Here is a 15207-nt window from a genome sequence, read left to right as displayed (position 1 = left end):
AATTTCTTTTTTCCTGTCTTACTAGGCGTAGCCTGCCTCCTGTGATTGTCGAAGAGCTGTGGTGTGCTGCTGAGTGGCGTGTGTATTCCATGTGAGGGGAAGGGTCCAACAGTCCTGGCCATTCCGACTGCAGTTCCCCAGTTAATCACCTTGTCAGATTCTACCTGTGCTCTTCTGTCTGCTGTTAGAAGCCTGTTCCTGGAAAGCTGTTACCATTTCCCTCTGCATAACAGCCTCCTCCCAAGCTTGTATCGGGCTATGGTTTGCTCAGGTAATCTGGTTCTGAGTACTTTTTACTTTTCAGAAATTTCCTAGACATTTTAGTTGGCCATCGGCACTCTTTCTTGTTTTCCAGGTTTCTTTTGATTTAGTGTTTTAAAAATATTTTTACCATTCCATTGAATTTTAAGACACTTGGAAGGCAGAAGTATGTGTTTTAATTTTAAGACACTTGGAAGGCAGAAGTATGTGTTTAGTTTATTATTTTGGAGACAGGGTCTTGCTGTGTCTCCCAGGTTGGAGTGCATTGGTGCAATCATAGGTAACTGTGACTTTGAACTTTTGGGCTTAACTGGTCCTCCTGCCTCAGCCTCCCAAAGCACTGAGATTACCGGCATGGGCCACCATGCCCAGTCCTTTCTTTTATAATTTATTTCTGTGTTGGGGGCCCCCAGGACCATGCTCAGATCTGGTGGTTCACTTGGAAGACTCAGCATGTGGTGTACTCATGGCTGTAATTTATTACAGTGAAAGGATACAAAGCACAATCAGCAAAGGGAAAGGTGCATGGGGCCAAGTCCAAAGAAAGCCAGGCACAAGCTTCCAGGCATCCCCTCCCAGTGCAGTCACACAGGATGTGCCTAACTCCCCCAGGAAGGAGCTGTGGCAACGCATGTGAAATGCTGTCTACCAGGGAAACTCACTAGAGACCCAACACCCAGGGTTTTTATTGGGGGCTGGTCATGCAGGCCCCCTCTGCCCAGCACGTACCACATTCCATGCTACCTGAAGAAAAGCAGGAGTTCAGCATAAACCACACAATAATTTAGGCACAGTGAGTCCCTCTTTCCAGCTTGGATGGTGGGAACCCTTGTGAAATCTAAGTTCCTGGGTGCCAGCCAAGGGTTAACCATGCTTTTTATGAGACTTTTTAAGAATAACAGTCTTGGGCCAGGCACAATGGCTCATGTCGATAATCCCAACACTGTGGGAGGCCAAGGTGGGAGGATCTCTTGAAGCCAGGAATTTGAGACCAGCCTGGCCAACACAGCAAGACCCTATCTTTATCTATTTATTTATTTATTTATTTATTTATTTTAAATAAATAGTGGGTTACCTTGTTTTCAAATGTTGAACCAGCCTTGCATTTCTGGAATAAGTCCCATGTGATCATGGTGTATAATTATTTTTATATATTGCTTCCACTTGCTAATATTTTGTTAAGGAGTTTAAGGAGTTTTGTGTCCATATTCATGAAGGATATTGGTCTGCAGTTGATTTTTGTTTTTTTGTTTTCATTTTCTCCACCACCCTGCCTGGCTAATTTTTGTATTTTAGTAGAGACAGGATTTCACCATCTTGGCCAGGGTAGTCTCGAACTCCTGACCTCAGGTGATCCACTAACCTCAGCCTCCCAAAGTGCTGAGATTACAGGTGTGAGCCACTGCACCCAGCACAGTTTTCTTTTTTTATACTGCCCTTGTCCAGTTCTTCTTTATTTTTTCTGACTGCTCCTGCAGAGCAGAGCTACTCATAGGCAGTGTGTTGAGAGTAGCTGTCCTTATACGGTTCTAGTGTCAGAGTAACACCAACTTCGTAAAATGAACTGGGAGATGTTCCCTTCTCTTCAGTTTTCTCAAAGATGCTATGTAGAGTTGGTGGTAATTCTTCATTGAACATTTGGTAGAATTCTCCAGTGAAACCATCTGGGCCCAGATATTTGCTTCTTGAGAGTTAAAAACATTTTTAAAATCGTTATTCTTCAAACAAAGTTCTGTTTTTCTGAAGATATTTTTCACAGTACGTACATCTCTTTAGCTGCAAAATAATTTGTCATTGTTTTTATTTGTTAGGGAAGGGTATAATTTACCATATCTAATATTTATAACATTTTAAGTTTAGTGTTTCTAAGAGTTTTAAAATTACAAATTCAGTTTTCTCAGTAGTTATCAGGGTATCCCAATTATCTATTTCATATTGGGTGAGTTGTGGTAATTTGTGTTTTTTCAGTAATTAGTCCATTTCATCCACATTGTCAAATTTATAATGTGTAGAGTTGTTGTTGGTAATTATGCTTTCATTCTAATAACTGGTAATCTGTGTCTTCTCTCTTTTTCTTTGTTAGCCTTGCTAGAGGTTTGTCAATTTTATTAATCTTTCAAAGAATCAGTACTTTGTTTCACTGGTTTTCTTTATTGTGTTTCTGTTTTCAGTTTTACTGATTTATTTTTATATTTTCTTTCTTTTGCTTGCTTTGGGTTTATTTTGCTCTTCGTCTTCTGTGTTCTTGAGTTGGGAGTGGAGACTATTGATTTGAAACTTTTTCTCTTTTCTAATGTAAACGTTTAGTGTTATAAATTTCCCTCTCAGCATTGCTTTAACTATGTCCCACAAATTTTGATATTCTTTTTTTTTTTTGAAGCAGTCTCTGTCTGTCGCCCAGGCTGGAGCGCAGTGGCGCAATCTCGGCCCACTGCAACCTCTGCCGCCTGTGTTCAAGCAATTCTCCTGCCTCAGCCTCCCGAGTAGCTGGGACCACAGGCTCCCACCACCGCGCCTGGCTAATTTTTGTAGTTTTTTAGTTGAGACGGGGTTTCACCATCTTGGCAAGGCTGGTCTCGAACTCTTGACCTCATGATCCACCCGCCTCAGCCTCCCAAAGTGCTGGGATCACAGGCGTGAGCCACCACATCCGGCCATATTCATTTTTATTCAGTTTATTTCCCTAAAGAAATTTTAAAAAGTACATTAAACTGAATAAAAATGAATATCAGAAATGAGTATCTTTGACCCATGGATGATTTTAGAAATGTGTTGTCCAATTTTCAAGTATTTGGAGACTTTTCTCGTTATCCTCCAGTTACTTCTTTCTAGTCTAATTCCAGTAGAGCACATTCTGTATGACTTCTATTCTTTCAAATGTGTTAAGTTTTTAAAGAGTGTTATTGAGATATAATCCGCATACCATATGTTTTACCCACTTCAAACGTACAATTCAATGGCCTTTTTTATATTTGTAGAGTTGCGCAAACATCACCACAATCAATTTTGGAACATTTTCATTATCCCAAAAAGAAATCCTACGCTCTTTAGCTGTCACCTTCTCCCTCCCCATTCACCTCTTCCACTGTCCATCCAAGCCTTCGGCAATCACTGGTGAGCTTTGTTTTATGGCCCAGGGAAGGGTCTAAGGATATGTTCAGTGAATACTTGAAAAGAATGTTTATTTTGCTATTGTTGGGTAGAGTGTTCCGTAAATGTCTATTAGATCCTGTTGTTCAGTGGTGTTAAGTTCTTCTCAACTCTTTGTTGATTTTTTTTGTCTAGTAGTTCTATCAGTTGTGAAGAGAGGGTGTTGAATCTCCAGGTAGAATGATTGATTTGCCTGTTTTCCTTTCAGGATCTTTTCTTGATCCTTTTATTCCTCTCTCTTGAAATTTTCTTTTCTCTGAAGTCTGTTTTATGTTGTTAATATAGCCACTCCTTTCTTTGATTAATGTTTTCATGATATATTTTATTCTTTTAATTTCAACCAACATATATTGGTATATTTAAAGCAGGTTTCTTTTTTGTTTTTCAACTGAGATGGAGTCTCACTCTGTGGTTCAGGCTGGAATGGTACAATCTTGGCCCACTGCAACCTCTGCTGCCCGGGTTCGAGCAATTCTCGTGCCTCAGCCTCCTGAGTAGCTGGGACTACAGGCGTGTGCCACCATGCCTGGCTAATTTTTTTGTATTTTTAGTAGAGATGGGGTTTTACCATGTTGCCCAGGCTGGTCTGGAACTCCTGACCTCAGGTGATCCACCTGCCTCGGCCTCCCAAAGTGCTGGGATTACAGGCGTGAGTCACTGCGCCCGTCTAAAGCAGATTTCTTATAGCTATGTTTTTAAATTAACTCTGCTATCTCTGTCTTTTAATTGATATAATTAGAACATTTACATTTATGTAATTATTGATAGGTTAGGGCTTAAGTCTACCATTTTATTTATGTTTTTAAAAAATTTAGTTTGTCCTCCCTCTTTTTTTCTTTTCTTCTTGTCTTCCTATAGATTATTTGAATACTTCTTAGAATTCCATTTTGATTTATCTAATGGAATCTCTTTGTATAGTGTTATTCTCTTTGTATAGTGTTGTTAGTGGTTGCTGTATTACGTTGTATGTATATATATGTATATATATACATACACACACATATTTATATATACACACGTATACACACATATATTTATATATACTTATATGTGTGTATGTGTGTGTGTGTATATGTAACTTTTCACAGTGTTGTCATTTTACCACTTCAATGAAGTGTAGAAACCTATACTTTCCCCATTTATAATTCTCTACATACATTTAGAAGCACTTCAGACAGAGTTATAATTTTTGCTTCAACCATCAATATAATTTAGAAGTCTTAAGAGGAGATAGAAATTTTATTGTAATTACATGTATTTTTGCTTACTATGTTATTTCTTTATTCTTGATGTTTCTGGATTCCTTCTTTCATCATTTTTCGGTCTGTGCTATGATCTTCCTTTTGCCATTCCTTTAGGGTAGATCTGCTGGCAACACGTTATCTTATTTTCCTTTATCTGAGAGTGTCTTGATTTCCCATTGATTCTTGAAGGATATTTTTACTGAATCTAGAATTTTGTGTTGACACTTCTTTTCTTTCAGCACTTGAAAACTGTTGTGTCATTTCCTTCGGGCTTCCTTAATTTCTGATAAGAAATCTGTTATTTGAATTGTTTTTCCCTTATACATAAAGTGTTGTTTCACTTACTGCTTTCAAGACTTTTTGTCTTTTAGTCTTTTCAGAAGTTTGACTATGATGTATTTTGGTGTGGATTTTATTGGGCTTTTTATTTGGGGTTCAGCATTTCGAATCCGTAGGTTTATGTCTCTTGCCAAATTTGGGAAGTTTTCAGCTATTATTTTTTGAATACTTTTCCAGCTGTGCCCTCTTTCCCTCTTTCCTGGACCCTGATGACAAGAGTGTTAGATCTTTTATTTTAGTCTCAGAGGTCTTTGAGACTTTCTCCCTCACTCCTTCCCTCCCTCCTTCCCTTCCTTCCTTCCTTTCTCTTTTTCCATCATTCCTCCTGCTGCTCCTCTTTTTTCTTGTTTATTTTTTGGCCAGTCTATTTTCTTTCCATTCTTCATATTGGGTAATTTCTATTGTTTTCTGTTGAAGTTCACTGATTATTTTGTCTGCTCCCTCCATTCTATGTTAAGTCTATCCATCCAATTTGGTTACTGTATTTTTCAATTCTAAAATTTCCACTAAAATATGTGTCTTTTTTTTGAGAAGGAGTTTCACTCTTGTTGCCCAGGCTGGAGTGCAATGTGCGGTAGCGGGATCTTGGCTCACTGCAACCTCTGCCTCTTGGGTTCAAGTGATTCTCCTGCCTCAGCCTCCCGAGTAACTGGGATTACAGGCATGTGCCACCATGCCTGGCTAATTTTGTATTTTTAGTAGAGACGGGGTTTCTCCACATTGGTCAGGCTGGTCTCGAACTCTTGACCTCAGATGATCTGCCTGCCTCAGCCTCCCAAAGTGCTGGGATTACAGGCCGTGAGCCACTGAACCCGGCCGAAATATATATCTTTTATTTCTTTGCCAAGATTTTTTTTTTCATTTGCTTGAAGCACATTTGTAGTTGTTTGTTGAGGCTTTTTTTTTTTTTTTTTTTTGGAGACGAAGTCTTGCTTTGTCGCCCAGGCTGGAGTGCAGTGGCGCCATCTCGGCTCACTGCAAGCTCCGCCTCCTGGGTTCACACCATTCTCCTGCCTCAGCCTCTCGAGTACCTGGGACTACAGGCACCCACCACCACGCCTGGCTAATTTTTTTGTATTTTTAGTAGAGATGGGGTTTCACCATGTTAGCCAGGATGGTCTCCATATCCTGACCTCATGATCCGCCCACCTCGGCCTCCCAAAGTGCTGGGATTACAGGCATGAGCCACTGTGCCCAGCCTGTTGAGGCTTATGATATGTGCTTTAAAATCCTTTCAGGTAATTCTAATATCTGTGCTCTCTTAGTGCTATTGTCTGTCAATTGTCTTTTCTCTTTCAGTTTGGGATCTTCCTGGCTCTTGGTATAAGTGATCCTCAATGGAAACTTCAACGATTTGGATATTATGTTATCAGACTCTAGACCTTATTTAAACCTTCTGTTTTGGCAGGCTGTTGTGGACACCATTGTAGTAGAAGAAGGGGGACATCAGCTTGTTACTTCTAGATGGGGGTAAATATCCAGGCTTTCCGCTCTGCTTCCATTGACACCCAATGGAGTGGGGGACCCCTGTTGCTGCTGGGTGGTTGTGGGTATTCTGGTTCCCTACTTGGCCTCCCTGATACCTCCCTGGCTGGGAGGGGTAGGAGTGCCTTGTGACTGCTTGCCACAGTGATTTCACTGTCACCATGGGGGAAGAGGGAGGAAAGGTGGCCTCGTTATCTCTGGGAAAAGGTTAAGTCACTGAATCTCCACTAGGTCTCCTCTGACGTGACCTCAGCAGGGAGGGGAAGGAGGGCCTCATCACTCCTGGGTGGGAGTGGAAGTCCAGGTTCCCCTGACACTGCTGGGGGGTGAGGGATGGGCTCCTTATTACTGCCATGCAGGGATAAAAGTCACAGTCCTCACTCAGCCTTGATGGGGGTGTTGGGTACCTTGGTATGTCCTCACAAGACTGGAAGTCTAGGCTCCCCGCTCAGTTATTGCTGGTAAATGGGCAGTTACTGTCTAAATGTGTTCCATCTCATCAGACTGTCTCCTTCCTGGTCCTTTGGCTAGAGAGGGCAGGCTTTTCTTGGGGCTTTTCAGTCTGTGCCCCTTGGTGTTTTGAAGTTGCCTGCTTCTTCAGCTCCAAGTCTGAGATAATGAAGAAAAAAGAAGACCCAGTGAACCCATCACTGGGTTGTTCTGTGGGCCTCAAGGCACCTGGATAGTCTGCCTCCTCTTCTCCTTCCAAAACCTTCTTATATTTGTTTTATATCTAGTGTTGAGGGTTTTTATTACCACTTAGTGGGAAGAACAGGGAAAAGTATGTCTGCTCTGTCCCTGGAGCTCAGGTCCACATCTTGCTTTTCGTTTGTTGTTTTTAAATAATTAGTTTTGTTTTTAAATGAAACTGAGTTTTCTTTGGAGAGGCCAAGCAAGTTGTCTGGTGGAGCATCTCATGGTCAGAAGCTGTCCAGTTCTTCCCTTGTGATTAGCATCAAACAGTTTTGGCGAGAAGCTGTGTGGGTGATGCTGTGTAGCTCCCACATCACAAGGAGGCACATAGTGTCGGGGGGCCCAGCTGGGGGTCACAGGAAGCGTGATCACATCTTCCTTCCTATATCTAATAAATTATCTGTGGTGTGAAACTCTGAGATCATGTGAGCATCCTCTTCCCAAGCAGCCTTTTACTCAGTGGTTTTAGCATGTCTAGTTGAACATATTAAGGTTTACAAAATAATTTTTCTAATTCTGTCATTTCCTTTACATTTATTAGCTGGTATTCTTCCATGAAGAAGAGCTTTATCCAAAGCCACATCCTTTTATTCTCTTTTTAGTACCAATATGTATTTTAATTCACGTTTTATAATAATTACTGTCATATTTTTCTTGAAATTGTTCCACACAGGGCAAAGTGAGCTCCTTCTGGTTCACTCTTAGGTCCATTTAACATGACTCTTAATATTTGGGCAGTTCCTTGATTTCTGGGCAACATGAGATGTCCTAGACTCACCATGTTCATTTTATAGTCCACACCTAGAATCAGCTATTTCCCCAAGGAGCCCTGCTTCCTTTTAGTAAGGAATGGTATTTAGAAATGTAGATAAATTTCCAAGGGAGAAGAGTTTTCTAAGGGAAGATAAAGTATTGAATTATAGTAGTTACTCATAGTCACAACTGCTACTGTATTCTTGGTGACTTAGGCCCTCGTTTGAAGTTAGGGAGGTAGAGCTTCATGTGACAGTGATTTTTGTGCCTGTGTCTCTTCTACCTGGCTGACTTTCTTGGGAGCCAGGAGAGTATCTTTTCCATTTTTATATTCGCAGTATTTAACACTGTTTCTGGAACAGAGGAGGATTTAATAACTATTTGGACTTAAATTGTGCTAAACAGACTCCTAAGCTGTGCATCATAGAATCCAAGAATTTTTCTAATGTTCTGCCTGTGTGGAGAAGAGTAAGGATCTGGAAGGAAGTCACAGTGGAAGTGTTCATAGGCCACAGGCAAATTATTCAGTGTTTCAGAACTTGTTTCTCTTGCTGAATGGGAAGCATTTTATTGGCTTCAGCATGCTAAAAAAAAAAAAAAAAAAAAAAAAAAGGCTATAACAAGATCTGAGGCTGTTCTTACGAGGTAGTGGTAAAGTATGGGTACGGGATTCAGTTTGAACATTTAGGGAAGGTGACTTTCTAAGCTGTATATAGCTCACCCTAGAGGTGAACGGTACTGGATTTCAGCCTCTACTTGGGAGACGTATGTTTCTTCTTTTGCTGACTCTGCTACTATATAGTTCTGTGACCTTTAAGTCAGTCAGTTGCTCAATTTCTTTTCCTTATTTTCATCTGGAAAAGAGTGTGATGATGTTTTGAATTAAGACATAATAAGAAAAACATATAAAACCCTTTGATATATAGCAATAAAATGAAAGAAGATGTATTATAAGCACAGAACTTGGCCATTATAAGTAGCAACAAAGGAAGCCTGGCGTCAGGTCCTAGGGTTTGTTTTTATTTGAAGGAGCTGTATGTCACATTTTAATAAGAGTTCCAAATGAAAGGGTGGTTCCAGGCTGAGTCTAGCTTTGAGACTATAATGATAATGGGACTGTAAAGTTATGTTAAAATGGGTTTAGGCAGAAGGCACATGAAGAGTACATTTATTTATAACCGCATTTTGAGTGAAGGGATAGAACCTAAAAGGAAAGACTAAAATATTCAACATGGTATTTATCAAGTAAAGGGTGTGCTCACGCACGTGTGTGCATGTGTGCTGTGTGTGTTTATGATGAATAAGAACTCTTTTATTCCATCAGCATTTGTTTAAACATGAAGTTTAAAGAAATGCTTTATTTCCTGAATTTTCTTTTTTCAAAAAGTAATTCTTGCTTGGGGTAAAAATTGCAAATAATATAGAATTCCATATTTTGACTATTACTTTGTATATTTGATGTGTATAAAATATTCTAGAGTTAGATGATTTTTATCAAGCAAGAAATACTTTTTCTGAAACTTATAGTCTTCCTTGGTCTTTATGTATAAGCAGGAGCAAAATTATAATCAGCTTATATAATCTAGAAATGTTCAAGTGGCCTTTTGGTTTTATAAGTTAATGAATTTTTTATTTAATACCTTCATCTGGCATTTCAGAAATGCCATATAGATATCATTTTAAAAACTTTTAAAGGGTAAAAGTATAGTATGTAGTTATATAAGAATTGAAAAATACAGCTAAACAAGAAGAAAATTAGATCATCTACAGTCATGCCCCTAGGTATGTTGGCCTTGAAAGAATGGTTTATACTCACGGATTCAGATTTCCTGTCCATTCACTCTTGAGCTGACAGCAGTAATTTTCACTCCCACCACTCTTCCAAGATTGTTGTTCTGAAGTTTACCACTGATTTGTAAATCTAGACATTATTTCTTAGACCTCATTTTATTTAACCTGTCAGCAATATTGGACCCAATGGAAAACTCTCTCTTCCATAACAGTGTTGTCACTTGGCTTTCAGGATCTCACTCGCTCACCTGGCTTTTCTTCCTGCCTTTCTAGTCCATCCGTCACGGTCTGTTTTGCTTTCTTCCCATATCCCACCTTTTACACATTGATTATGTCCCAGGACTCATATGTCCCAGGACTCAGTCTCAGTCCTCAATCTTCTTTCTCATGACTTTTACTACCTTGTGTGTGCTATTGATTTTCAAATGCATGTCTCCAGCCTAGATCTCTCTCCTTAATTCTAGACTTCTATACCAGTCTGCCTACTTGACATCTCTGTTTGATTGATCACAAACTGTTGGGTATCACAAACTTACCAGGTCCAAGACTGGAGTACTGATATTCTTTCTCATACCTACCCCTCACATAGTCTTTCCTACTTGCATTAATGGCAACTCTTGCAGTTGCTCTGCTAGAAACCAAGGTGTCGTCCTTGACTCACCTCTCTCTCTGACATCTCACATCTAGTCTGTCAGCAGATCTTGTCAGGAGTACCTGAAGAATATATCCAGAAGCCAGTCATATCTTTCATGTCCAAGCCACCACCATCTGCTGTCTAGATGCATGTAATAGACTGTTAATTGGTTATTTCTGTTTTTTAAAAAGAATCTTCTTTTTGTCAATCCTTAACTCAGTGGCCGTATTTAAAACATAAGTCAGATGATGTCATTCCTCTGCTCAGACCCGTCTGATTGCTTCCCATTTCACTCTAGTGTCAGGGTTCCTCCTCATACCTAGAAGGCAACACATGATATGCCCTGTTCTCTCTCACTTAAACTTCTGTTTCTTATTCCCTTTGCTCTGCTTCAGCCACACTGAACTTCTTGCTCTTCGTTACCTATCACAATGCTTAAACACCCCAGGCACACCTCTGTACTGGGCAGTTCCCTGTGTCTGGGATGCCTTTTCCTCAGATAGCCTCCTGGCTTTCTCTTTCCATTCCTTCAGTTCTTTACTGAAAAGCCCTTTTCTCAGTAAGGACTTTTCTGGCCATCCTAAAATTCCCACCACCCCTCCTCTCAAACCTGTAAACATTTCATTTTCCTGCTTTAGTTTTTCTCCCCTAACACTGTATATGTTGCCTAATCTATCTACTGTTATTGTGTTTATTTCACTCCCACATGTAGGAGCAGGGCCTAGCATGCAATAAGTAGCTACTGAATAAATATTTATTAAATGAGCAACTGGAGTTTACCCTTCGGTGTATTGTTTTAAACATTAGACTGATTCTCACGTAAGAAAAAAAAAGGCTTGACATGGGCTCATTCTAACACTTTTGCCTAGTGATTATGTGCATTTTTGGATTTTTTGGCTCTTTGTAGTAAGCTACATTCTTTATGTTAACAGTTTTCCATTTAGAGAGAAAAGCTCAACATTGTGGTTACTCACTATTTATTCTTTTACTAATGATCGTGATGGTTTTACTTCTGATAAAATGGATCAAAGGAGTTACAAACTTCACTGGTAATTTATAAAGAAAATTAAAATACAAGGGTGGTAAATTTAATGGACTTAAAAATTGTTTCCAAGTGATTATGAACCTTCAGTATTTGAAGTTAAAAGACCACGTTGGAATGTGTTGCTTTCTATAAGAGAGCTAGCTCATCAGGCAATCTGTATTCTGACAGAGCAGCTGTTGATCTTACATAGGGTTGTGGGAGCAGCAGACTTGAAGGATTGGCAGACTCTCAGCAGCATAAGAGGGTTGACATCATCTGGAGAAACATGGCTATCTGAGTGAGGCTGCTGTGGGTTAGTTAACACTCCCAGGCTTGTGGATTGGAGTGAGTTTGTGTTCGACTGGCTGTCTTTCAGAAGCAGGTGGCCCACATTGATACTGGTTGGTGAGAGAGGCCAATGGTCACTGATTGATTAACTGTATTTAGAACTGGCTGTGGGTGGTTGCTTGTTACTACCATGGCTACAGGTCAGTTCTTTCCTAAGTTTGAGGCAACTTTAAACTGCAGTTTTCTGTTTAAAAGTTGCCTTCCATCAACTATGTTTAAAATGAAAATGGTTTCATATTCCAGAACTATAGACTTAATTTGGAAGTGTGGGTCAAGAGGAATTGTTTAATAATTGCTTTCAGAAGATCTCATTTTTTTGATGCTTAGTCTTAACCAGAAGAATTCTCTACATAGTTAAAAACAAACAAAAAGCAATTATTAGTTTTGTTTCAGTTTTTGTTATTTTCAGAGACTTCTGCTAAACTCCTAATATAATCTCCAGTGGGAAATGTTTGTCTCTTTGTTAATGTATGTATTTATATGATAGTGATACTCTTCTTTTATTCCTTAATATTTTTTTGTTCACTTTCTGTTCCATGCAATGATAGTGATATAATGTGTGTTTACTTCATAAAAAAAATTTTCAATTTTCTGCTGGCAAATCCAGCTTTTTATATTAAGACTAAATACTGGACTAAACATGTAGGAAATTTACCAAATTATTTTATTTTCAAACAAACTTATATAACTAATCAGAATATTGCTATTTTTGAACTATATATAATGACTATAATGACATTTAGGAATTTTAACAGTAAGATTTTTTTCTTCCCAAGACATTTTCCTGATTTCTTTCATGTAATATGTGCCTGTTATTTTTAAAACTTTGTTTAAACTGTTTAAACATTATTATATTTAAAAATAAACCCAAAACATAGCACAGATCTAAATATGAGTTTCGTGTGTAAGAGTCATTGCCTGTATGCAGTGGACTCCAGCTTTTTTTTTTTTTTTCTTTGTGATGGAGTCTCACTCTTTCGCAGGGCTGGAGTGCAGTGGCAATCTCAGCTCACTGCAACCTCTGGCTCCTGGGTTCAAGCGATTCTCCTGCCTCAGCCTCCCGAGTAGCTGGGACTACAGGCATGCCACCAAGCCCAGCTAATTTTTGTATATTTAGTAGAGACGGGATTTCTCCTTGTTGGCCAGGATGGTCTTGATCTACTGACCTCATGATCCTCCCGTCTCAGCCTCCCAAAGTGCTGGGATTACAGGCATGAGCCACTGCGCCCTGCTGACTCCAACTTTTTAGTGTAGCATTCATCTTCCATTCTTAGTTTCCTTGTGTTTTACACTTTTCCTTTCAAGTTCCTAGGAAACACCTAGACTCCATGGGACTAATCTTTGTGCTCTCATTCCATTTTCCAAGTAGAGTAGTTTTCTGTTTTTCCCTGGTGAGCTCCTCTTATATTTTGCCTCTTCTGTAATGCCTTCCTTGTGCTAAAATATAACTTTTCATATATCAACTTTTAAACTACAGATTGTATCATAATTGCATATTACCTGGTTTTTGAGGCAGGAAATACATATTTCTTTATATGTTGTTGGTAATTCATAACTGTGTTTTTTAAATTAATGAATTGAGATGGGGAAGAGTTGGAATTTTACAAATTTTTTTAAATTCATTATCAGTAGAATTATAAAACATTGGCTTTTTATAGATTTTTTTAACTTCTGGTACTGCGTTACATATCAAGGAAGGAAAGAAATATGAAAATAAAAAATTGACCACAAAATAGTCTGTGATTACACCAGTGTTTGAGAAGGCTAATTTAGTAACTCATGGTCTGCTAACAAGGAGATGATGACAGCAGCTTAAGTGAAATAGATGAGGATGAAAGAAGTTAAAATGTGTAAGTTGTTTATTTCTCTGAGAAAGAACATTTGCAGTGGTTACTTTTCCTGGAAATAGAATAATGTAGTCTACCAAAGCTGGAGACTACTCAACTATATCGACGCTGAAAGACTGATTACAGTGAGGGCTGGTGACTTTGACAAGGAACAGTTTCAATAAATAATTGCCGTGGAATCCTGACTATAGTGGATAAGCATAGACACCCCTTGAGGGAACCGTTATTGGGAAAGGCAATAGAGAAATGAGTGATAAATGAAGAAGAATGTGGGATTCAAGGGAATTTTCTTTTTTATTTTAAAATAGAAGCTTTTAGAATGTATTAGTATGCTGCTGGGAACGATACGGACAAGAACATGTTTATGAGATTTAATTTTGTTCGTATGTCTAAGTGTTTGAAAGCTCGATTCATTATCTTTTATAGATTTTTAGCAAACCAATTGTCCTTAAAGTGCTTATTCATGTAGAGTTTTATGGTAAGAGTTTGTTCCTTCAGCATTGGTTCAGAAATGTAACATTAGTGTAACTGAACATGTAAATGGTGACTTGAAATTTAAACTATCATATGCAGAGTATTTAAAATTGCGAAATAATAAACATGCAAACACTTAGGCCATATTGAATATAATTTAAACATCCCTTGATGAACAGGTATGATCTGCTAAGGTACTTTAAAATGTCAGGTGTATCAACTTTATAGTTGTTTAGATTCTGGGGAGAAGGGGAGGGTTTTGTTCAAGTACTTTAGAAAAGCTAACTGTTGACAATCTATCACAGATTATTACTTCTGGATTATAAAGTTGTTTTTGGGGTTTTTTTTGTTTGTTTTTTTGAGACAGAGTCTCGTTCTGTCACCCAGGCTAGAGTGCAGTGGTGTGATCTCGGCTCACTGCAACTTCCACCTTCCAGGTTCAAGCGATTCTCCTGCCTTAGTCTCATGAGTAGCCAGGATTACAGACGCCCACTGCCGCGCCCAGCTAATTTTTGTATTTTTAGTAGAGATGGAGTTTCACCATCATGGCCAGGCTGATCTTGAACTCCCAACCTTGTGATCCACCCGCCTCAGCCCCTCAAGGTGCTGGGATTACAGGCTTGAGCCACTGCGCCCGGCCTATAAAGTTTTTTTTTTAAATATTTAATCAGGTTGACCCACAATGGATCATAATGTTCTAAAGTATCAAAACCATGTTTCCCTGGACCAACATTGCCATCAGCCTGTATTGTGTGCTCAATGAGTATTTATTTGTTGAATGCGTGAATAAATAGGTGAATACGTGAATGAATACCTGTTGATGGATTTCATTAAAAATAATTTTTAGTTTTTTGAAAATAGGTTTCCGAACTTGCCTCTGTATAAAGTTTTTTTATTAGAAAAAAATTGCAAGATTCTGAAATTGTTATTTATAGTTGTAGTCAGAAATGGAATGACAATGTGGTTTCATCTGCTATCTCACTTGAAAACAAATGTTACCTTCACAGCATATCATGAAACACATGTTTCTGAGGCAGAATTCTTGGGTTTGAGTGCTGGGTCTGCTACTGGCCAACTGTATGGGCTGAGGAAAGTCACGTGGCCCTTCTGTGCCTATGTTCTTTCTTTGTAAAATACTTAATATGTTATTGACCTCACAGAATT

At 38.9% G+C, this 15207-nt stretch overlaps 1 protein-coding gene across 1 annotated transcript in view; it reads left to right on the top strand.

Annotated features, from left to right (window-relative positions):
- Window positions 1-230: 230 nt before the first annotated feature.
- The window catches only part of LOC129463016 (coiled-coil domain-containing protein 144A-like), a gene marked incomplete at its 5' end in the record, with an annotated part of 95968 nt that continues 80991 nt past the window's right edge, over window positions 231-15207 (top strand). Inside the window, 1 exon segment of the mRNA XM_063617056.1 lies at window positions 231-271. Within this exon segment, the coding sequence (XP_063473126.1) occupies window positions 231-271 (41 nt within the window).

Source organism: Symphalangus syndactylus, chromosome 14, assembly GCF_028878055.3.
Source record: "Symphalangus syndactylus isolate Jambi chromosome 14, NHGRI_mSymSyn1-v2.1_pri, whole genome shotgun sequence".
NCBI classification, from domain to species: domain Eukaryota; kingdom Metazoa; phylum Chordata; class Mammalia; order Primates; family Hylobatidae; genus Symphalangus; species Symphalangus syndactylus.
Note: the sequence above shows the minus strand (reverse complement) of the source record. Positions and strands in the feature narration are given on the sequence as shown.